The sequence below is a fragment of the Myxocyprinus asiaticus genome, chromosome 20 (assembly GCF_019703515.2).
Source record: "Myxocyprinus asiaticus isolate MX2 ecotype Aquarium Trade chromosome 20, UBuf_Myxa_2, whole genome shotgun sequence".
Classification (NCBI taxonomy): Eukaryota; Metazoa; Chordata; class Actinopteri; order Cypriniformes; family Catostomidae; genus Myxocyprinus; species Myxocyprinus asiaticus.
Window position 1 is genome coordinate 4,799,800 of NC_059363.1, and position 22,921 is coordinate 4,822,720.

Here is a 22,921-nt window from a genome sequence, read left to right on the forward strand (position 1 = left end):
GCACCATAAAAAATGTAACTACTTGAAAAATAGTCACTTTTTTTTTTTTTTTTTAGCAGTCCTTTTCACGTGTTTTTTGTTCTGCTGTAGTCTCTATTGTGTCGGTGGCTCCACGCCAGCAGAGGGAGCTACAGGACATTCAGCTCTTTGATGCTGAGTGTTCAGAACCACTTCCACAGCAGGACGAGATGCTCCCCTCACCCCAGTGGAACCTTCCTGGCCCGAGTGCCACCAGCCCTGCTCCGAAAAACTCTGCTTCCAGACACGGTGGCAGTTCCGGCTCGGCCCGCCAGCCGAGAGGGATGGAAGTGGATGTTTTGTACGGGGTAGGGTTGGAACTGGTGTTTGTTACATTCTGAAAGATTAAAAATGTACATTTTGTTTTTATGGTGGCTAGTCAGATGTTTAGCATTTTAGAGTTAAAATGTTTTCACCCTCATGTTCCAAACCTGTATGACTTTCTTCCGTGGAACACAAAAGGATATATTTGCCTCAGTCACCATTCACTTTCATTAGGGTCCAAGCTCAGAAAGTGCTGGAACCTTATTATATTTGTACTGTTCTAATTTGCCGCTGACTTCTTTGCCTTTGTCATCCCCTTCTTTACCTTCTTCTTGGCCGCCTTCACCAAAAGTCTCAGTAAAATCAGTAAGTCCTAGAGACACCAAATTTGGCAGGATGGTCCCCCCACCAAGTCCCCCCCACCACGTTTTCACTACTATATGCGCTATATATATACAGTATATAACTGTATGCGCTAGACTAGAGTTTTTTTCCTCTAATTCCCTAAGTCAATTGAAACAAAACGTACAGGATATCTCCCGTTTCATTTCCATCCATAAAATTGTTCTGCAATTTTGAATTTTTCTCCTAGACTGGTAGTCTGATTTGCGCACAGTTTTGCATGAATCGGCTAGAGATCCTCAGGACAAAAAGTTATTGAAAAAAATGTATTTGCCAAATCATTTAGAAGATAAAAGCCAATGAATATTTTGGCCCAAATTTACTTATCTACCTATATATTTTGAACGCAAAATCCAAACTTAACGAAACTTGGGAAACTTTGACACAAAGACATTTTGAGGATGCATGCCAAATTTATTCTAATTCTGCCCATAGGGGACGCTACAACAAATAACCAATTAAAACTCTTGTTATAACAGTTTGATCGACGTACTTGGAATTTGGCTGGAAGTGCTAACAAATGTTACGTATAAGTCATGTTGGAATTATCCTATTTCAAGTTAAGCACACGTGTACAACACCACAAATTTGTAATTACGAGCGGGAAACTCTGTATTTGCTTCGAGCCCCAAATTTCTGAGTTGGGGGCATGTCAATTTACAGGTATAGTTTACCCAAAAATTCTCTCATGGTTTACTCACCCTCATGCCATCCCAGATGTGTATGACTTTCTTCTGCAGAACACAAATTATGATTTAAGAATATTTCAGCTCTGTAGTGCAATGCAAGTGAATGGGTGCCAAAATTTTGACGCTCCAAAAAGCACATAAAGGCATCAAAAAAGTAAATCATACAACTCCAGTGTTTTAATCCATATTTTCAGCAGTGATATGTGTGGGTGAGAAACAGATCAATATTTAAGTCTTTTTTTGCTAGAAATTCTTCTCCCTGCCCAGTAGGGGGTGGTATGCATGAAGAAGAATGTGAAAGTGATCTATTTCTAACCCACACCCATCACATTGCTTCTGAAGATATTGATTTAACCACTGGAGTTTTATGGATTACTTTTATGCTGATTTATGTGTTTTTGGAGCTTCAAAATTTTGGCACCCATCCAGTTGCATAGTATGGACCTAAAGAGCTGAGAACCGCCACTGACAAGAATGACAAAATAGATTAATTACGCACCTAATGTGTGGCCTTGCTGTTTATTTTTTTTACATTGGTGCTAAAAAAGCTTCTTGACTTCTAGTAAGTAAAAAAAAAAAAAAAGAGAAAGAAATATGAAATTGCAAAACGGGTCTTTTCTTACCGACTAAAATCACTTGAACGCATGTTACATCGTATTTATCCCAGGAGGACTTGAATGCACCAATATCTTTAAAATATTGAAATGGTCATACAGGTTTTGAAAAACATGATGGTGAGTAAATGTCAGCAGCATTTTATTTTTGTGTAATCTGTCCCTTTAAATTACTGTTTTCCTCTCTTGCCACTTTAGAACGAGAGCAGCTCCTCCGATTATTCCGACTCGGATTGCTCAATCAGCCCTTTGCGCCCTGTTCGTTCTAGACAACGTTCCCCAGGTGCCCGGTCCCCACAGGAAGTCCCACCCAGCCAGGAAGTGCCTTCTGTATATGCCGTCAGAGAGGCTGTGTTGTCACCGCAGTCAGAATCGGGCAGAATAGTGTACCAAAAGGCCATGCAGAACCTGGGAAGTGCCAAATCCCGCCTCTTGTCTCAGAGCCTATCAGAGGCAGCCTTTACCAGCACTCCAGCTGTGTCGGCCAATAGCAGATCGGCATTGGTCCCTGAAGACGAGTATCTGGCAGATGATTGGCTGGAGGATGACTTGATGGATGTGCAGCCCAAGAAGAAACGGAGAGTGTCTGAGCATAATGTTCCACGGGAAACAAGTTCCAGAACTCAGAATCATTTCTCTGTATCTACCGAAGCACCCCCTAGAGGTGTTTTTTTAGCTTAAGCATTAGCTATTATTCCTAAAAATAAAAATAAATCGGATTAACCTGATTTTTTTTTTATTTCTTTTCTTTTTTTTTTATATATATAATATCCTGTTTCACTTTGAAATGTGAGATTAGTGAATGTGTTTTCATGTTGACTTTTATGCAAAATTAACTTAAAACTTAAAATGTAACTTGATATGTGATAACTTGCATTGTTTTAAAAGGAGAAACAAGAAACTGAACTATCCCCAACACTGACTATGAAAGTTTTCCCGAAATTGACATTTAATGGACTGTTCCTCTTTCTTGTTGCAGTTCATAGTTCGTCCAGCAGGGGGCTCTCTCTGAAGAAAGGAGCTAATAAGTCTCGACAGGTGAAGATGAATCAACTGCCTGGGATGGTAATGCTGGGTAGAAGAGAGGTCAGCAGGTCACAGAGCCCCGTCACAACCCAAGAACCTGACTCTATGCATGACCATGTACCTCTTACACATCAGCCAATGGTACCACAGACCTCACTCTTCTTTGGCTATTTTTGGAATGTCCTAAATTCTCCATACTGTGCAGAATATTCAGAATACTGACAGCTATTTTTTTTAAATGGGAAAAAGTATGCAGTATGTATCAAAACTTTGTCATATGCATTGCTTTATTGGATACAGTATTCTACGTTCTAGCTGTATACTGCACTTTTTGGCATATGTTGTAGGCCATCTGCATATTGCATGCAGAACATTTTCGTACTGTAGACAGTACACATACTACATGCTACTTTCCAAAAAATAGGTATCATGCCATAAACATGCCCATTGTGTTTGATTGGCAATTATGGACTGTAATGTTGCATATATTAGTACATATATTAACAAGTGCCATTAAAGAGTGACTTTTTTTTTTTTTACTATTTTGCAAAACCACAGACAGTACTTCAGAACAGAACAGCCCACGTGCTGGCACCAATCAGAATGAGGGTCAGAGTTAAAGATAATGTCTTTTTGATTCCAGTTCCACACAGGTATGGACTTTTTTTGTGCTGGTTTTGTATGTTTATGTTTAGTGGGTTGTGTGTGTGTAATTCTAGCTATTATGTTTTTTGTAGTGAAGCAGACTCTTGTACAGTGGCATGGTTGTGTGAACAGGCTGCTCAGCGTTACTATCAGACGAGTGGATTACTGCCACGCCTCTCCCTGCAGAAAGAGGGCGCTCTCCTCTTACCCACTGATCTACTGCTTGCTGTGCTGCACACCAATGAAGAGGTCAGAGTTGTCCATTAATTCTTCAGTCTATTGAAGCCTTTAAAGTATAAAAAGACTGTGTGAGTGAGGTGTTGCAAAGGGGTAGTTCACCCAAAAATGAAAATTCACTCATTTACTCACCCTCATGCCATCCCAGATGTGTTTGAATTTCTTTTTTCTACAGATCACAAATGATGATTTTTTTTTTTCAGTTAACATTTTTATTGATTCATAGACATATATAACGAATAAGAAACGCAACATATATACATTAAATCAAAATTTAACCCCCGCCCTCTCTAATCACCAACCCCACACTGACCCCAACGAACACCCCTGTGGTCACAGATAGAATACATACACAAAAACCAGAAGAAAAAAAGAAAATATAATAATCATATATAATTAAAACTAACCATCTCTCTCCACAGTCCCCCAAAAACACTAAGTAATTGCCCCACTTCCTATCAAACAAATTCCGAACCCCCAGCCTTCTGCTTGATATATCCTCGAAAGCAGCCACCCTCCCCATCTCCGCACACCACTCCGTAAATGATGGCGCTCCATCCGACTTCCATCCCCTTAAAATAATTTGCCTGCTAATCATAATACTGGTCAGAACCCAACTTTTTATGTGTTTATCCCCCAAATTTATGACCGCCCCGTCGCCCAAAATACAGAGTCTGGGGCAGAATGAAATTTGAGTGCCCAAAAGATCACACATAAAACTCTGAACCTTCAACCAAAATTCTTGGATCTTAACACACCCCCCAAAAAACATGGGTTGTGTCTCCATCTTCTGATTTCGAAATAAGTTGAAATGTACACATTTTGAGTGAACGTTCCCTTTAATTTGTCAACTGTTTTCCTGCAGGTTCTTGCTGAGGTGTGTTCATGGGATCTTCCTCCTCTCCCTGAGCGCTACATAAAAGCCTGTCAGAGTCTTGGAGTGGGTGAGCGGCCTGAAAACTTTGCTGCAGTGTGTTTTCATTCATACAGAGACATGGAATACTCGTTACAAACATGTATGTTTCGTATTTTTGTGTTCCAGAGGAGAACAAGCGTGTATCTCGGTTGTGTGTGGTGCAGGACAGCAGCTCTTGTGTGAATGTTTGTGGACTCAGTTTGTCTCCAGGATCTCTGGCTCCTCTACTCCGAGCTTTAAAACTTCAGGCCAACCTCACTGAACTCCACATCTCTGCTAACCGTCTGAACAACGACCTCCTTCCAGAGCTGATGTCTGCTGTGGCCACTATGCCCAGGCTACGGGTTTTAGACATATCAGCCAATCAGATCACTGGAGAGGGCCTCAAAAAAGCAACAGACACCTTTGAGGGGCAGAGTCAACCTGCTTTTCCTGTAAATATGTCCTTTCATTCATCCTTTTATTCTTTTTGTTGTTTTATTCCAAAAATCATTATTTTCAAAGACGATTTCCAAGTGAATATAACAGGGATGCTGTGATATAGACATTTGGCTGATAATTGATAGTTTTTTATTTTTTTTAATTTTTTTTTAATTTATGGTTGATAAAGGATAAGATGGCTGGTATAATTAATCTTTATTTTTTTTGTTTTAAAAAAGCTAGTGCATTTACGTTAAAACTTCAGTTCAGAATGTAACATGCTTTAAAGAGATAGTTTCCCCCAAAATGAAAGTTCTCTCATCATTTACTCACCCTCATGTCATCCCAGAATGTGTTTGACCTTTTTTGTTCTGTAGAACACAAATTAAATTTTTTAGAAGAATATCTCAGCTCTGTTGGTCCATACAATACAAGTGAATGGTGATCAGACCTTTGTAGCTCCAAAAATCACATAAAGGAAACAAAGAAGTAATCCATGAGACTCCAGTGGTTAAATCCATATCGTCAGAAGTGATATAATAGCAGTGGGTAAGAAACAGAACAATATTTAAGTCCTTTTTTACTATAAATCTTCACTTTCACATCTGAAAGTGAAAGTTAAAGTGAAGATTTATAGTAAATATTGTTCTGTTTCTTACCCACAGCTATTATATCACTTCTGAAGATATGGATTTAACCACTGGAGTCTCATGGATTACTTCTTTGTTTCCTTTATGTGATTTTTGGAGCTACAAAGGTCTGATCACCATTCACTTGCATTGTATGGACCAACAGAGTTGAGATATTTTTTTAATAATCTTTGTTTGTGTTCTGCTGCAGAAGAAAGAAAGTCATACACATCTGGGATGGCATGAGGGTGAGTAAATGATGGGAACATTTGCATTTTTGGGTGAACTATGTCTTTAAGAGAAATCCGGCATCTAAATGTGTTTATTTGCAGTAGAAAAGAACTTTGAAACCTGCCATAGAAGAACAATATACTTTGTAAAGAAGACTAAAAAAAGCCCTGCAGCTGTTATCTGCTTCCTTTATTGCCTTTATTTGACGAATGCTACTAAAAAAGATGATATTGGCTGATACAGACTATCCTCAGATACAGAAAAAAGATGTAGAAATGGCAGTAACTAATCTACACTAAAACCAAGTAACATTGAAGCCATTTTCTTCTATCTCAGTGTTGGTAGAGGTACTGCTTTCTGGCTTTTTATGTTGTGCACTCCTTTATAAAAAAATAAAAATAAAAAAAAGATTTCACAATATGTTTGTCCAATTCAAAAAGATGACCAGCTCTTTGCTCTCTGTGGGTAGATCCATAAAACTGCTTTTTGGAAAGCTGTTATCCTGCTAACACTGGAACAAGTCTTCAACTTGCACAAAAAGCACATTCGTCGGAAATGTTTCACTAGTAGTTGTACTTTGACACCCCAACCAGTGCTGCTTCTATACAATATATGTTGTTTGAGTGAAGCATGTTTGTCACACAACACTTAACCCTATATTATGTTTTTCACATGTGTTGGCAGATGAATAAGTGGCATCTCGCCTGGTTAGTCACAAGTCCTTCCATTCAGTGACGTGCTTGACCTGTGAAATCCCTCTAAAATACTTCTGTTATGTACACCAATCCACCACAACATTAAAACCACCTGCCTAATATTGTGAAGATCCCCTCGGGTCGCCAAAACAGCACCAACCCGCATCTCAGAAAAGCATTGAGATATTCTTTTCACCATAATTGTACAGAGTGGTTATCTGTCTGTTCTGTGGATGGAAACGTCTTGTTGATGAGAGGTCAACAGAGAATGGCCAGACTGGTTCGAACTGACAAAGTCTACGGTAACTCAGATAACCACACTGTACAATTCAGCATCACAATAGAATGCTATTCTGAGGTGCAGGTTGGTGCTGTTTTGGTGACACGAGGGGGATCTACACGATATTAGGCAGGTGGTTTTAATGTTGTGGCTGATCAGGGTGTGTGTGTGTATGTATGTGTATATATATGTATATGTATATGTGTGTGTGTGTATATATATATATATATACACACACACACAGTATATATTGTGTATATGTACTCACCAGCCACTTTATTGTGTACACCTACTTATTCATGCGATTATCTAATCAGCCAATTGTGTGGCAGCAGTGCAGTGCATAAAATCATGCAGATATGGGTCAGGATCAGAATGGGGAAGAAATGTGATCTCGGTGATTTGGAGCATGGCATGATTGTTGGTGCCAGACGGGCTGGTTTGAGTATTTCTGTATCTGCTGATCTCCTGGGATTTTCACACACAACAGTCTCTAGAGTGTAAAGATAATGGTGCTGTTATGGACTGTGGTCCATTCTGACGAGTGATTTCGATCTTATCCTGTCCGTTATCAGACACACGGATATAAGCGATGGAATCCACGCTTTGTCTAACAGCTTACCCTAATAAACAGCATGTTTGGACTGCGAGTAGGAGAACTGCAGCCAAGAAATGCTTGCACCGGTCTGGTTATGGACTGTGATCCATTCTGACATGTGATTTCTATCTCATCACAGTGTTTAGTGTAAAAGTCCGCTCTCATGTATGTTCCGCGAATGCTGGAGATTTTCTGATCCTAGTCACTGAGTTTAAACCATCATATCTTGTACGTGAAATAATAAAAAATGTAAAATAAAAAAGTTAGATTTACCCTACTAACTGGAATACGGCAAAAATACACCAACAGTTTGTGAAAAGGGTCCGTCACTTTACAAGACATTATGAAGGACGAATAAAAGACAGTGCACTATTGTCTTATCAGGATGTGGCCAGGAGTTTGCAGTTTTGTGATGTTGGATTGGTACTGTGTGGTGTGGTTTAGTGCATTAGCATTTATGGTCGAAGTGTTAGTTGTGAATCTCACACTGATAGAAGTTTATACTTCTGGTTTGTTGAGAACCGGCTCATCCCCTTTCATAAGTACTGTCGCATCACCATGGTATAGTGATGGTGTCAGATGATGTACTTTCTTTGATATACACCCTGACACCAAGTAATTACCATATTTGGATACCATTGTCTTTACATTTTGAATGACTTAACCCTTGTACGTCAATAAAAAAAAAAGTTACTCAGAAGTCCCTAGAGGACAAAAATGTCCATGTAAAAGCTGCCATAATAATATTCTGTATTAATATTATTTTCCACTTTCAATGAGTTCATTTTTTTTAACCAACATCGGTCCTGATCATAACTACCAAATATTAATTCATTTTCAGGATTTTAACCCTTTAAATGCCAGTTTGTTTACATAATGCCACTGTTGTTTTTTTACACACATTTCTCAATACACATCCTGACATCCATAACAACACAAACACACACAATTTTAGCTGCATCATTTATTCAATTGGCCTGCAGTGCTCTATAATGCAGCAAACAGAAAATAGGAAAAAAGCATGTATTTGCTCCAGAAAAATGGCGCCATCTGGTGGAAAATATTAAACAATTACATTTTGAAGCCAGGGATCCGGAATGAAAGCATAATATCATAGATTTAATAATTTTATGCTTTAATGGCACTGGGATCAAATATTGTTTGTTTCAATGGGGACATTTTTGTCCTTAAGGTCCTGAGTGTAACTATTTTGTGTACACAGTATATTATAAATGTATTTTAGGAACTGAGGTTGAAATATCAAAATTCCCCAAAAATACACACCTTTGGCAAAATGTATGCCTTTGGTATTAACACAGCCAAAATGATCGGAAAAACTAAAATGAAATAGACAACAATGTCCCGAAGGTCACACAAGGGTTAAATTTCTCTCCCTCACACAAAGCTATCGTGTGGCTTCGGAAGATTTGGAATACTGCGCACAAGTCGTACGGACCACTTTTTTGATACTTTCATTGTGCTTTTTGTCATTTTGGAGCTTGATTTGCTGAGTCTTTATTCACTTGCATTATATGAAAAAAGTGTCCAGGATATTCTTCAAAAAATCACCTTTTGTGTTTGATAGAAGAAAGTCAGTCTTATTGGTTTTGAACAGCATGAGTGAGTAAATTATGCCAGTATTTTTATTGTTGGGTGAACTGTCTCTTTAATTCCATGTTCAACCGATTAGCCATAGTTCTTGCCTGGGTTTTCTGATTAATTCTTCATCATGTCTCCCCCTCATGTTCACATTTCTTAGTGTCTTGAGGAGTTGAATTTCAGTATGAATCCTTTGGGTGATGGATGGGCACAAGCGCTGGCAAGTCTTCTGTCCTCTTGTCCCCTGCTCTCCACTCTGTCCCTGCAAGCATGTAGCCTATCGGCCCGATTTCTTCAGCAACACCGTCTCCTATTGGCCAATGCCATGGCCTGTAAGGACACCTTCAGATATTATAATCTCACCAAATGAAACCAGTGAAATTACTAAATAGATTCCTATAATGAAGGTCAAGTTTGTTTGTTTTTTTAATTTCTGTTTTATTTAATGCTTTCAGGCACTGGGAACCTCAGGTCGGTGTGTCTCTCCCACAATGCACTGGGCTCCACTGGTTTTGAACTTGTGTTGAAGACATTACCAATGAGCTGTCTCACACACCTTCAGCTGTCTGCGGTCTGTAGAGGTCCATCTGACCAGCCTGCCTTGGAAATCCTCACTAAACTTCTGACACAGGTACACATGCACATACATTTATGTAAGACTTCTTAGTTGTTGTATAGAGCGGAACAATTCCCACCTACTTTTTCAGCGATCTTGGTTCTGGAAGAATTTTTTCCTATACATTTCTTCCAACATAAAGAGTTCTAAGGCATGAAGCAAGCCAACCAGCTCCGAGGTGAAACACAATAGAACAAACTTTGATTTGAAGCAAAAAAGTATTTGAAAATCGGACAAAAACACAAAGATACTAGACTTGTAGAAAACTTAACGTCTTTCGTAAGGGAATGAACTACAATCTCATGAAGAATTGTGAATGACTTAATCAAATTTATAATGATGAAAAATCTAAAATTATTGATTTAAAGTTGTTGATTTTAAGAACATAAGCAATGTATTTTAAGTTTATTGCAAAATATTCAGATGAGAGTGTAAGGAGACAGACTTGTTTGCATTATTTGCAGTTCATCATGGGAGTGGGCGGTCCCTGCAGAGCTCTTTTGGTGCACTTTGTTCGCAGTGATTCTCTGATTGGTTGATTGTTTCCTTTCAGGATCATGGGTAGTGTAGTTCTTCATCAGGAATTCCACTATTAAACACAATTATTTAAAAATGAAGCTGATATAGTGTTGTATTAGTTTGCCATTCCATTAGTTTGCATGTGACTGAATTGCTTTTAACAAATGCGAATGGCATTTAACACTTCCGGATTTCGAGGAACCACACTGTACAACAATTTCGAGGAATCTTTTCCGCAAAAACATGTGATGTTGTCAATTTATCTATTTTGAAGTGGCAATTGCACTGTGGGATTCTACTATGTAAACAGATATCACTATTTAAATGTTAAAAGTCAATCTGTGTTTGGATTCCAGGGTGACTGTCCGCTCGTGCATTTAAGTCTTGCTGGTAACGGCCTGACGGACCACAGCATCCTTTCTCTCGCCAGGTGAATCATTTTGTTCTTGTCACTCGTACTGAAATATTGATCAATAATGTCTGTGCATTTGACATGTTCTAGACTTTCTGGTGCTCTTATGTCTATGACCATTTCAGTTTGGAGCTGTTGATATTGCCAAGACAAAAAAAAGTATTTTGAGTAATTATATTGTACAAAAATTATCCTACAGTATAATGATCATTGGTTGTTTTTAGGTGTCTTCCATTCTGTCATTCCCTGACATCTTTGGACCTGTCGGCCAACCCTGCTGTGACCTCGGCCGGGCTTCAAAGTCTCCTTAACGCCCTCATGGAGGCCCAGCGACCTTTGACCCATCTCAATCTTCAAGGTAAACCTGCATTGCGATTTGTAGGTTTGATTGCCAGCATCTCGTCAGCTAAGTGCGTAAAATGTCTTTGTGGATTTTTGCTTTGGATCCTGCCATTGGAGGTGTTGTGGTTTAATGGTTGGAAATCTAGGCTGATAGCAGAAAGGTTGTAGGTTCAAACCACAAAAGAGGAGATTCGTGAACTGGCAGTCAAAGGGCAACTATACGTAAGCCATTCGTAGGTTGATTTCCCAGAAAAGTGTAAACACTGGCTCTGTGGAGCCACATTCATCTCTTTGTTTGAACACCCAGACCAGCCCAACATAGCAACACTCACTCACAACCAATGGCGTGAGATTAGGATGGGACTTGTTGCGAAAGTGGTAGACAGGGGCAGTGTTTCGGGAACCTGTTTGAAAACATGCATTATTAGAGCAATTGCATTTGGAGGTGCTAGTGACACTGAAATTACAATAGTCACCTTCGAAAGTCTGTGCCATTAAACTGAATGTGTTATTATTCAGATAAGTTGTAAATATACTGACTTTCACTTACTTGCTCAGCAGTATTTTTTTAAACTGTTGCTTCGCCATGACAGAAGTTGACTTGAAAGAATAAACAAACTGTAGAAGCAGACAGTTCACACTAATCTCTGCTAAAGTGCCCCTTGTGGCAACGTTAAGAATGCAACAAGTACTTGGAACGCAATGCGCAAAATCGATCTTTGCATAAGAGACACTTGCATTCATAAATTTGTGTACGTTTCAGCCTGAAATCACTTTTGACATATGTCTTTGTACTGTAGAATAAAGTTTATTTTTAGGGCTGTCAATTTAACACATTAATTCAGTGCGATTAATTACATAAAAAAAACAAAATAGCACATAAAAAAATTACTGCAATTAATCATGTCCCCAGACCGTTATAAGGAATATTCCTTCTATCGGAGCAATTTAAGCTTGAAGTACCAACTTCGTGTTTTCAGCAGGGGGCAGTAAACACAAAACAACAAACCACACTTACTGAAAGTAGACAGTGCAAGATGAGGATGCCTTCTTGCATTCAAACACAGCTGGACAGAGTGCAACTCCAAATGTAGGGGTCTCGAGATGTGTATTTCTAAGTTTTAAACTACGTTTAACTTGACACAGCAACCAAAAAACTGTTTATGACACAACACAACCAAAGAGAGACTCTCCAAAAGCATCCGTTGAACGCATGTGTACATTGAAGCTTTCTTAGAAAAGCCCTTATAATAAGTCTGCCTTGGACAAATAGATTAATTCAATAGCAAAATGGATTGCTGTGAACTGTAGGCCAGTGTTTGGCTAATGTTCAGTGAAATGGAAAAAACTATATTTTGCCTTCTAAAGCCACTTTTTGTATTGTCTAATGCTGTACTTGTCTGCCACAATGATGTAATATATTTAAATTATTGTAATTATTCTATTTATTATATATAAATTTGTTTATTTGATATCTCCTGTAATGTGTTGACACTTGACTAGAAGTTCCTATCTGGTTCTACATGACAGGTTGCCAGGTGTCAGGCCCGTGGGGTGATCTGTGTTTGGACAGCTTGTCTGATCATATTCAGGATCTACGGTTGTGTTCTCAAAGTTTGAATAAACTGGACCAGGAGGCACTGCAACAGAGCTGGAGACAGAGAACCGAACCTGGGCACGTCTTCTCTAGCAACTCCAAATGCTTGCTGAGCATTACTGCAGCATCTCACTAATATAGCCAGCAAGTTGCCGATATAATAGTCGGATTGCTGAAGAAAATGCGGTGCGTTTTTCCACCTCAGGACTATTATTTACATTATAACTACTCCTTACAAAAATATCTATTTAGGACATGTTTGGTGAGCACAATTGTCTATAAATGTTATTTGTAATTGTAGCATCTGGCAAGAATAGTTGAGTACTGTACGTCTTTTTTATTTCAGTTGTAATTATTTGTACAGACAAATATGTGTGTATGTTTATAAGAAGTTGCAGTGTCACTTGAGAATTCTTCTGCAAATTCTCTTTGCCGTGGAATAATTAAGAATTTCAAGAAATTATGTTTTATATGAAATGGGTGTGAGATACCAGTGTACATGGTGTTAATGCTTTTCGACAGCAGATGGTTTGATGCCACGAAAGAAACTGACCAATAAAAGTGATCTTAAAAAATCTGAAACAGCAGTGTAGCATTACAATGTCACTAAAGCACAAGTTTGTTTCAAGCTACATTTTTAAGTTGACTGCAGAAAACATTCTAGTACTGTAAAGGCAAGTGTGCATGACAAACAAGCAAAAACAACTCCATATCATTTCCATGATCATTTTAAGACCATCCTACTACAACAGATCTGCAGTAAGTGTGATATTTACTAATAAGCACAATATGCAACACCACTGACCCTTGTGCACTCAGAGCGTTGCAAAATTATATGAACATTTTCAGCAAACAAGAACATGCAATTATTGACATTTTTATTTAGCATTTTTTTACTTCAATTCACAAAGGGTGAAAAAAAGAATCAAGTTTAGAAAAGAAAATGAATTCTATCCCTTTTTCTTGCAAACACCAATGTTTCCACAGATGGTTTGAGCATTATCAGTAGTTGAAAGTTCTTCAACCAGCATATCGGTGAACTTGTTCACAAAGCTCCTACACATGGATTTTAGGAAGCCAATCTCATCACAGATGCCTGACAGCAGCTTTTTGATGTCGTCCTGTGGGAAATTCACAACAACAATGTTGTACTTTCTGTATTTGGATATTCTAACATGAATATTGAATATGAATTTTTAATTATTTATTTTTTATCGTTTACAAAAGTATTCTAAGAGCACACTGACCGAAGTGGCACCGGTGGAGATTCGTTTTTTCAGCTTCCTCATGGCCCATTTACATGCCCAGCAAACTCCAGGTAGCCCTTCTGTTTCTGCCATAGACATACCCTGACAAAACAGACACAACATAAATATTAGAATTATTAGCTACAGTTACTTAGACCATGTCCACACTAATCCATTTTTGTTTGAAAACCATTTTCTACATGCACTTTGTTCTCCACCGAAAACAAAGCGTTTTGAAAACGCTCTCCATTACCGCATAGTCTGGAAAACGATCCGAAAACGGATTACTGTGGATGAGGCCTCTAGATTTCAGTGGAGGAAAACACCATCCCATTCTGGATGAGAATCATAAATGTGGCAAAATCAATGCATTTTTGAATAAAAACATGGCCGTAGTCAGGTCCTCCGAGTCACATCCACGCAAATACATTTTTGTTTGAATACACATTGATTTAGCTGCGTTTGCGACTCTCATCCAGACTGGAATGGTGTTTTCCTCCAACAAAAACTTTAGAAAATGCTTTGGAAAATGATGATGTTAGGAGACTGAAAACTATTTTCAAACGAAATGGATTAGCATGGACGTGGCCTTAAACTCTTGGGGATTTAATAACAGCAGATGCCATTGCACTTACAGAACATTAACAAAGCATTTCTGAAATTATTTTGGACAGTGTGATGGTAATACAATGGGTTTTGGACATGCATCACCTTGAAGTGCCTTGGAGTACCATGTTATTATGGTATTTGAAAATGGTAATCATTCAGCAACATAGAATAGGTGTATATTAATGTAACAGTACTTTTGAAGCCATTTGATACCATCACTGCACCATAATACTGCCACAGTACTTTTTTGTAGGGTTATTTTGTTCCTCTTTAAATATTGCTATGCAATCTGACTTAAGCAGTCTAGTGCACCACAGTTCAAATTAACACAAAATGAGGCATACATTTACAATGACAGAGTAATGCAGCTGTCCATCATAAAACATAACATCAAGGAAAACTCACAGAGCTTTCTTCAGGTTCATCTCCAGTCGAGCCTTTGTGCATCTCATAGTGCAGAGCGCAAACTGTGAAGAAAAATGAACCATTGATTTAGTACATACCACACCCAAAAGATAGCATGTCCCCTACTTAGCGCACTTAACATAAATCCAGCCAAATAGTGGAGAAAAAAAATTGATAAGTGGTTAAAATACATTAACAACAACAATAAATTAAGCTTGAAAGGCCAGTCAACCTGGTTTCAAAAATGCAATCAACATGCTGTCAAAAGCAGTCTAGAATATGTTTTGAGGATTTTCTACCTGCAACAATAACAAAATTAACCATATTATGCCAGCACTGGCCATCTAAAACCAGTTTAAGACAATTTCAGAATTTAAGCTGGTCCAAACTGGCATAACCCATTTTTGTTTTTTTTTTCTTTGTTTTTTTTCAGCAGGGCACATAAAAAAATACATTAAAAAAAAAATGATTATTAATGTAGATAATTAACATTTAAATACTGCAACTATACCTGTGGATATCAGCAGGGTGACAAGGACAATATTTCGGAACATCTTGTTTGGAGACTGGTAACCCTTTGTTGGCTTCAGATTTGCAGAAGATCTTTTATAGGGCTGTTTGAACACTTCAACCAAAAGCCACAGGCATATATATAGTTTAAGTGTGACCATTGGCACCTATAGCATGTCAAGAAACACTAGCATTTTTGAAAAAAACTTTATTTTTTTTTTTTTTTCAGATTCCTTTACCATAGTTGAGTGTTACATTGCTAAGTTTTTCTCACTCTGACTCAAGTGTTAACACTACAGCAGGTAGTATCAGTCACATCGGTCTTGCCTTTAATTTTTCGGGACTTTTTCTCAACAGCAACATTTGACAAACAACTCACAAATGCACACACACACTTCCTAAACCCCTCAGCACAGTCTTTGTTGCACTTTTATAGTCACCTAAAGGCTTGAGTTAATCAGCTATGATCATGTCTCATATTATTTCTTGTCCATTGTGTCATCAAGCGTCAAGAACTGTACATCTTTAACTCTTGGCTTGCATTGAGAAGAAACAATACATTTGACTTGTCTGGACTCGGCTGGATCAATACAGGTTCCATTTTTCATAAACAATGTGATTATGTAACATCAGCAAGATTCAAGATCGTGAAGAGATGCGCTGTAATGTTATCTGATATCTGAACCAATCATTGACCGTGAGAAAGACATGACAGTGAAGGAAATGGTTAATGTGTTCATGTGTTGATTTCAAGAATTCAGTCTACCCCAAGCTGGCCTTAATTTGTCTTTAGATCTCCAGTCTCCTATCTACCAGCAATTGGATCAGAATTTATATTGATATGAACTTCATACTAAAATGAAATGCGAACCAATACACACTGACCATAATTGCTTGTGGAACATTCAATACCACATGCATTAATTGGAAGTTCTTCTGGCTTCTCAGAAGGTATTCCGCTTCATTTTAGAACAAGGCTGTAGGTTTTGCTCCCATTCGAACACAAGAACATCAGTAAGGTCAGGCACTGATGTTGAGCGACGGTTCTTGCTTGCAGTTGGCATTCCAATACATCCCAAAGTTGTTCAATGGGGTTCAAGTCAGAGCTTTGTGTAGGTCAATCAAGCTCTTATCCATTAAACTCAAAATGTTGTCGAAGCAGATTGCATGGTTGTATACTTCATTTGATGCCCCTGATAGTAATCTTTTGTGTTGCTGAAATAACCAAATCTTTTGATTAGAATGGGACAGTCCACCAGTGGCGGCTGGTGCTTTTCAAGATTGGGGAAGCACAGACTATTGATTTTAGTGTCTAAATTATTTCTCCCAAAAGCTGCTCAAACTAATAAGTGCCAATAGGCAAAATATCGGTTTATGAAAGCTGAAATAAATGTTACTTAAGAGTTCATTTCCAAGCTGCAAAACACACTGCGCTCGTGAACGGTGCTTTTTAAGGCCGAAACATACTCTAAACATACATATTCCAAAATGTGTTAAGACCGGTTCATACTTTTGCGACGAACCTGTGACGCAGCCTCTACGCAATGGCACTACGTAGTTGTTTGCATTTATAGTTCTGCATCGTGCTATGAGTACACAGCCAAAATGCTAGTGTATTGAGGGAAAATGCCTTCATTTTGGAAATAAATATACATTTAATAAATAAACAAAATAATTTGTGAATACAAAAGTATTTATTTATTTATTTATCTTTTTTGGGGGGGGGGGGGATTTTTCCCCTTTTTCTCCCAATTTGGAATGCCCAATTCCCAATGTGCTTTTAAGTCCTCGTGGTTGCGTAGTGATTCGCCTCAGTCCGGGTGGCGGAGGACGAATCTCAGTTGCCGCCGCGTCTGAGACCATCAACCCGCACATCACATGGCTTGTTGAATGCACTGCCACGGAGACATAGCGCTTGTGGAGGCTTCACACCATCCACCGTGGCAACCACGCTCAACTCACCACGCGCCCCACCGAGAGCAAACAACATTATAGCAACCACGAGGAGTTTACCCCATGTGACTCTACCCTCCCTAGCAACTGGGCCAATCTGGTTGCTTAGGAGACCTGGCTGGAGTCACTCAGCACACTACAAAAGTATTTATTAAATTATTGTAGCATCAGAGTATGTGAAAATGTTGAGATTTAGGAATCATTTATAATCCATTTTGCCTACCATGCAGTGAGAAAATAACTCAGGCAAATACAGTATGCTTGCTTGTGAGTTGCTTAAATAATGAATATCAAATCAATATTTAGGCATACGATGATCTGTGTTAAAAAAAAAATCTAATCAATGAATAAAAACTCGCCTGACAATCACAGAACGGGTGTCGTTTGAACAAGCCTACGGCGTAGGTTCAATGCAGAAGTATAAGCCGAAACATACTCTACGTAAGTACATGAATGCAGACGCTTCTAGCGAAAATATTGCTAAGCAAGTAAGTTAAAGTCAGTATATAATGTATATAGCAAATTACCAGAATAATAACACATTCAGTGTACCTTTGAATGTAATGCTATGGTTCCCTTGAGTACTGAGATTTGTTATGCAAAAATGCAATAGCCGTATGCATGGTTACGCTTCAAGTAATAATGGTGCAATGCTTAAATATATAGTTCTGTGTAAGCTGTAACCAGGCCCAGGAAGAATCTACAGACTTTTTGGGGGCAAGATTCCGGAAACTTAGCACCCATTAATACCACCATTAGGCTAAGTTTTATCTTACACACGGCTGGCACAACTGGTACCTGGAACTTATAAAGAATTTATCTTTCAAGATATAACCCTCAGGAATGAGCCACATTAATGACAAGTCAAAAGTTCATACTCATATATTCAAACATTCATGTATTGCCACACATTGTATGACTTTCATTGCATTAGAGAGCAAAATATCAAACCAAGTGACATCTGCAAACAAATGAGGAACTATAACAACACTTTTCTTGCTGTTACTTTTAACTAAATGCTGTAAGTGAAGGTGATTTTTGTACCTTCATGATGTAAGAATGGCATGCAAAGTGTGTTTGTATATTCATTAAGTGAGATGTTAGTAGAGCGAGACAGAGACCAAAGAGGAACATGTGGTTGAGAGACAACTTAAATCAGTTTATCTGCTAAAAATGGAAGCAGATAAGATTATTTGATTTGACTGATTTTTAAAGACCATTTGCAGTGTAGAAAGTCATATATTTATTCAGAAACGGCACTTTAAAATGGTTTGATAGTGTCCTACTTATGGTAACACAGCTAACCAAGTTACGTGGCCGTTACGTAACTGCAACATAATCTGATGACCAAACATTCATTGTGACAACCGGAAAAGCGAAATTCTTGGATTCATAGCCACAACACAACTTTGGAATGGTGCCAGTCCGTCATGATGATGTTGTGGCAAAGTCGAGAATCAATAGATGAAGTTACCGTTTACAAACAAACGGTCCGCCCCGGCCCCTTCCGGGTTCTTTTGGTAGCCCAGAAAAGAACTGCTGTCTATGGGCACTTCACTCAAAGCGTGCTGAAACTGCCCAAAAAGTGCTGTTTGTGGGGTTGGAACACCCCGTTTTACACAGATTACTGGAGAGTGGGGATTCTTTAGGGGTCGTTTACACAACAACTTTTTCAACTAAAAACTGAAAACTTTTTATGCGTTTTGGCTGTTTGTTTACAAGACAACGGCGTTTTGGGCCCTGAAAACGCAAACTTTTGAAAACGGGTTTCAAAGTGCAGGTTTTCGTTATCGTCTAAAAACGTGGATTTGTGAAAATGATGACGTCATGCACATGCGTATTACGTGTGCAGTCTATAGGCATGCGCGCGAGTACTTCAAAACAACCCGCGATACATTCAAAACTACAGTGGCGGACTACAGGACTTTGTTTGTGCTGCTCAATATTTTGAGTTTATTGACGCTTCTCCAGCAAAGTGTAGATTTACTGCATCACTACTACGACCAGCGATCGCCAACTTCATTGTTTGTATTCACCGCTCTGTGGAAGAACGCTTATGTGCGCAGGCGCGTAGTGTTTCTTTACAAAGTGACATCGCCAACTACTGGCCTGGCATGCATAATACAGCGTTTTTAGTCGTTTTCGCTGGTCCATGTGAACGGGGATCATTTTGACAACGTTGTCGTCTGTTTGTGAAACCTTTCAAAAACACAAAGGAAAAACTTTTCCGTTTTTAGTACATCGTTGTCGTGTAAAGGTACCCTAAAATTTCCACCAGATCGTTGCATCAGGAAAAACACAGGATTTTACATAAATGATGATGATAATTCACGGGTCACCGTCATTGTTATCACATCTGCTTTATTAGACACAATTGACCCTCAGCTGTTTAGTGATATTAACTTTTTAATGAGTAAATTATGTAAACTCTGAATGCAAACTGCAGTTTTTATTCCCAGAGTGCTGTCGGTGTGACAGATATGAGGTCAAATATGATCTTATCTGATCAAGATCACCATATACGATATAATGGGAGAATCCCGTCTCCACCACCACAGCACATGGACTACTGTTTGTGAAAGGATATGTGAATACAAATAATGTCATATTTCAAAAATGATGTCTTTGCATTTATTTTGAATGCAGTAAATAATATTGTTTATCGAAAATGGCTGTTATTAAGTTTTGATATGTAATAGGATCATATTGAAGTAAGAATATTATTATTTATTGTATGTGGGCTAATAATTTAAGCAGTAAAGACACATATTGCATTTCTAGTGGTAGTTTTTATTTTTATATATCACATTTCTTAGGCTGTGTTGTGTGTTAAACGTGATGATGTGTATTCATCAACCTGTTACATGTCTGACATAATCATACAGACTGTCACTGTAAACCATAGATAAACCATTTATAATAACTTTTATTTACATTAAAATACATTATTACATTCTATAAAGCTTAAAAGATTATTAAAACTGCAGCACTGCCTATTTCCACCATTGTAATCTGCTGCACAAAAGAAACCGGAAGTGCGGTTTCCTGCAGTGTGACGTCAGAGTAAATTCATCTATAGATGTGTGTTGATAATCAGTTCGTAATTTTTGCTTTTAATTATTATTTTATGGGCGGACATGCAGTAGTGTAACCTAATGTATGTCCTCATTTGCCCAACATTAATTTAAAGGCTATTTAAAAAGTTGCGTGCGTGAATAATGAATGCAGACTCAAAGTTAATGTACTTCATTTATTTTGACAGAACAGAGAAAAAAAAAAAAATGCAACAATAAAAGAAATGAGACCTATTGTCACAGAACTGCAATGAAATTACAAGCCTAAATTACTTTTGTACTTAGACCAGCTTAACACCTACTGCCTTGAATTACATTTGTTAATTTAAAGCAATTTTAAGTATATATAAAAATGGTTAATGACTTCATTAGAATATAATATTCAGAAGATCTACATATGTTTTTCAATAAATAATTATATTAAATGATAGCAAAAAAAAATATATATATATATAACTTTTATATATATATATATATATATATATATATATAATGTATGTATGTACAGTTGAAGTTTACATACACTTAGATTGAAGTCACTAAATCAAATTTTTTAACCACTCCACGGATTTCATATTAGCACACTATAGTTCTGGCAAGTCATTTAGGACATCTACTTTGTGCATGACACAAGTAATTTTTCCAAAAATTGTTTACAGACAGATTGTTTCTCTTTTAATTGACTATATCACAATTCCAGTGGGTCAGAAGTTTACATACACTAAGTTAACTGTGCCTTTAAGCAGCTTTTTTTTTGGACCTCTGGTTCATCCTTGGGAGCAATTTCCAAATACAGATTCATCTGTACAAACACGAGTACGCAAGTATAAACACCATGGGATCACACAGCCATCATACTGCTCAGGAAGTAGACGCATTCTGGCTCCTAGGGATGAACGTAGTTTGGTGCAAAAAGTGCAAATCAAACCCAGAACAACAGCAAAGGACCTTGTGAAGATGCTGGAGGAAACAGGTAGACAAGTATCTATATCCACAGTAAAACAAGTCCTATATCGACATAACCTGAAAGACTGCTCAGCAAGGAAGAAGCCACTGCTCCATAACCGCCATAAAAAAGCTAGACTACAGTTTGCAAGTGCACATGGGGACAAAAATCTTACTTTTTGGAGACATGTCCTCTGGTCTAATGAAACAAAAAAGTAACTTTTTGGCCATAATGACCATCATTATGTTTGGAGGAAAAAGGGTGAGGCTTGCAAGCTGAAGAACACCATCCCAACCGTGAAGCATGGGGGTGGCAGCATCATGTTGTGGGGGTGCTTTGCTGCAGGAGGGACTAGTGCACTTCACAAAATAGATGGCATTATGAAGAAAGAAAATTATGTGGATATATTGAAGCAAAATCTCAAGACATCAGCCAGGAAGTTAAAGCTTGGTTGCAAATGAGTCTTCCAAATGGACAATGACCCCAAGCATACCTCTAAAGTTGTGGCAAAATGGCTTAAGGACAGCAAAGTCAAGGTATTGGAGTGGCCATCACAAAGCCCTGACCTAAATTTGGGGGCAGAACTGAAAAAGCATGTGCGAGCAAGGTGGCCTACAAACCTGACTCAGTTACACCAGTTCTGTCTGGAGGAATGGGCCAAAATTCCTGAAACGTATTGTGAGAAGCTTGTGGAAGGCTACCCAAAGTGTTTGACCCAAGTTAAACAATTTAAAGGCAATGCTACCAAATACTAACAGTGTGTGTAAACTTCTGACCCACTGGGAATGTGATGAAAGAAATAAAAGCTGAAATAAATCATTCTCTCTACTATTATTCTGACATTTCACATTCTTAAAATAAAGTAGTGATCCTAACTGACCTCAGACAGGGAATGATTTCTACGATTAAATGTCAGGAATGGTGAAAAACTGAGTTTAAATGTATTTGGCTAAGGTGTATGTAAACTTCTGACTTCAACTGTATATATATAGAGAGAGAGTGAGAGAGAGAGAGAGAGAAAGATACACAGAGCGATAGATACACAGACAGACAGATAGATAGAATGATAGACAGATAGATAGATAGATAGTAACTCCACTGCAAACATTACTATATAAAATCAAGTTTTATGTATTTAGCATCTTTCCAAAGGTCAAGGAAACTTTACACACAATATTTCAGTAGGCTACTTTTTTAATAAAAGTTGTTTATTTGTTATGAAGTAATAAGTGTTTTACCTCAGAAAAACTCTCCTGTCAGACGCAGAAGTAAAAAATAAAATAATTTAAAAAAGTGCCTCAGAAATACGCGTCCTGTTTATCTGCTGTCAGACAAGATTCTATCAGACTTTGTGTAAATAGAAATATTCTAGTGTTATTTTCATAACTTAAGACATTTTTATATTGTGTTGTGAAATAAAAGTGTCTT

The 22,921-nt window shown here is 38.0% G+C and overlaps 2 protein-coding genes across 2 annotated transcripts in view; one reads left to right on the forward strand and one right to left on the reverse strand.

Moving 5' to 3' along the window:
- LOC127411508 (tonsoku-like protein) overlaps positions 1 to 12,891 on the forward strand; it is a 36,210-nt gene extending 23,319 nt beyond the window's left edge. Inside the window, exons 17-28 of the mRNA XM_051647152.1 lie at positions 91 to 326; positions 2,186 to 2,651; positions 2,967 to 3,154; positions 3,572 to 3,666; positions 3,751 to 3,907; positions 4,761 to 4,839; positions 4,938 to 5,245; positions 9,424 to 9,595; positions 9,719 to 9,894; positions 10,755 to 10,828; positions 11,035 to 11,168; positions 12,683 to 12,891. Of these exons, the coding sequence (XP_051503112.1) occupies positions 91 to 326; positions 2,186 to 2,651; positions 2,967 to 3,154; positions 3,572 to 3,666; positions 3,751 to 3,907; positions 4,761 to 4,839; positions 4,938 to 5,245; positions 9,424 to 9,595; positions 9,719 to 9,894; positions 10,755 to 10,828; positions 11,035 to 11,168; positions 12,683 to 12,885 (2,288 nt within the window). The 3' untranslated portion in view covers positions 12,886 to 12,891. The remainder of the gene's footprint in view (positions 1 to 90; positions 327 to 2,185; positions 2,652 to 2,966; positions 3,155 to 3,571; positions 3,667 to 3,750; positions 3,908 to 4,760; positions 4,840 to 4,937; positions 5,246 to 9,423; positions 9,596 to 9,718; positions 9,895 to 10,754; positions 10,829 to 11,034; positions 11,169 to 12,682) is intronic.
- An 808-nt stretch (positions 12,892 to 13,699) lies between these two features.
- LOC127411522 (antimicrobial peptide NK-lysin-like) lies at positions 13,700 to 15,622 on the reverse strand. Its single transcript, XM_051647178.1, has 4 exons — positions 15,522 to 15,622; positions 15,011 to 15,072; positions 13,997 to 14,098; positions 13,700 to 13,870 (listed from the first exon to the last, which is right to left on the reverse strand). Exons 1-4 carry the CDS (start codon positions 15,562 to 15,564, stop codon positions 13,700 to 13,702), a joined length of 378 nt encoding a protein of 125 aa, XP_051503138.1. The 5' UTR covers positions 15,565 to 15,622.
- Positions 15,623 to 22,921: the final 7,299 nt, after the last annotated feature.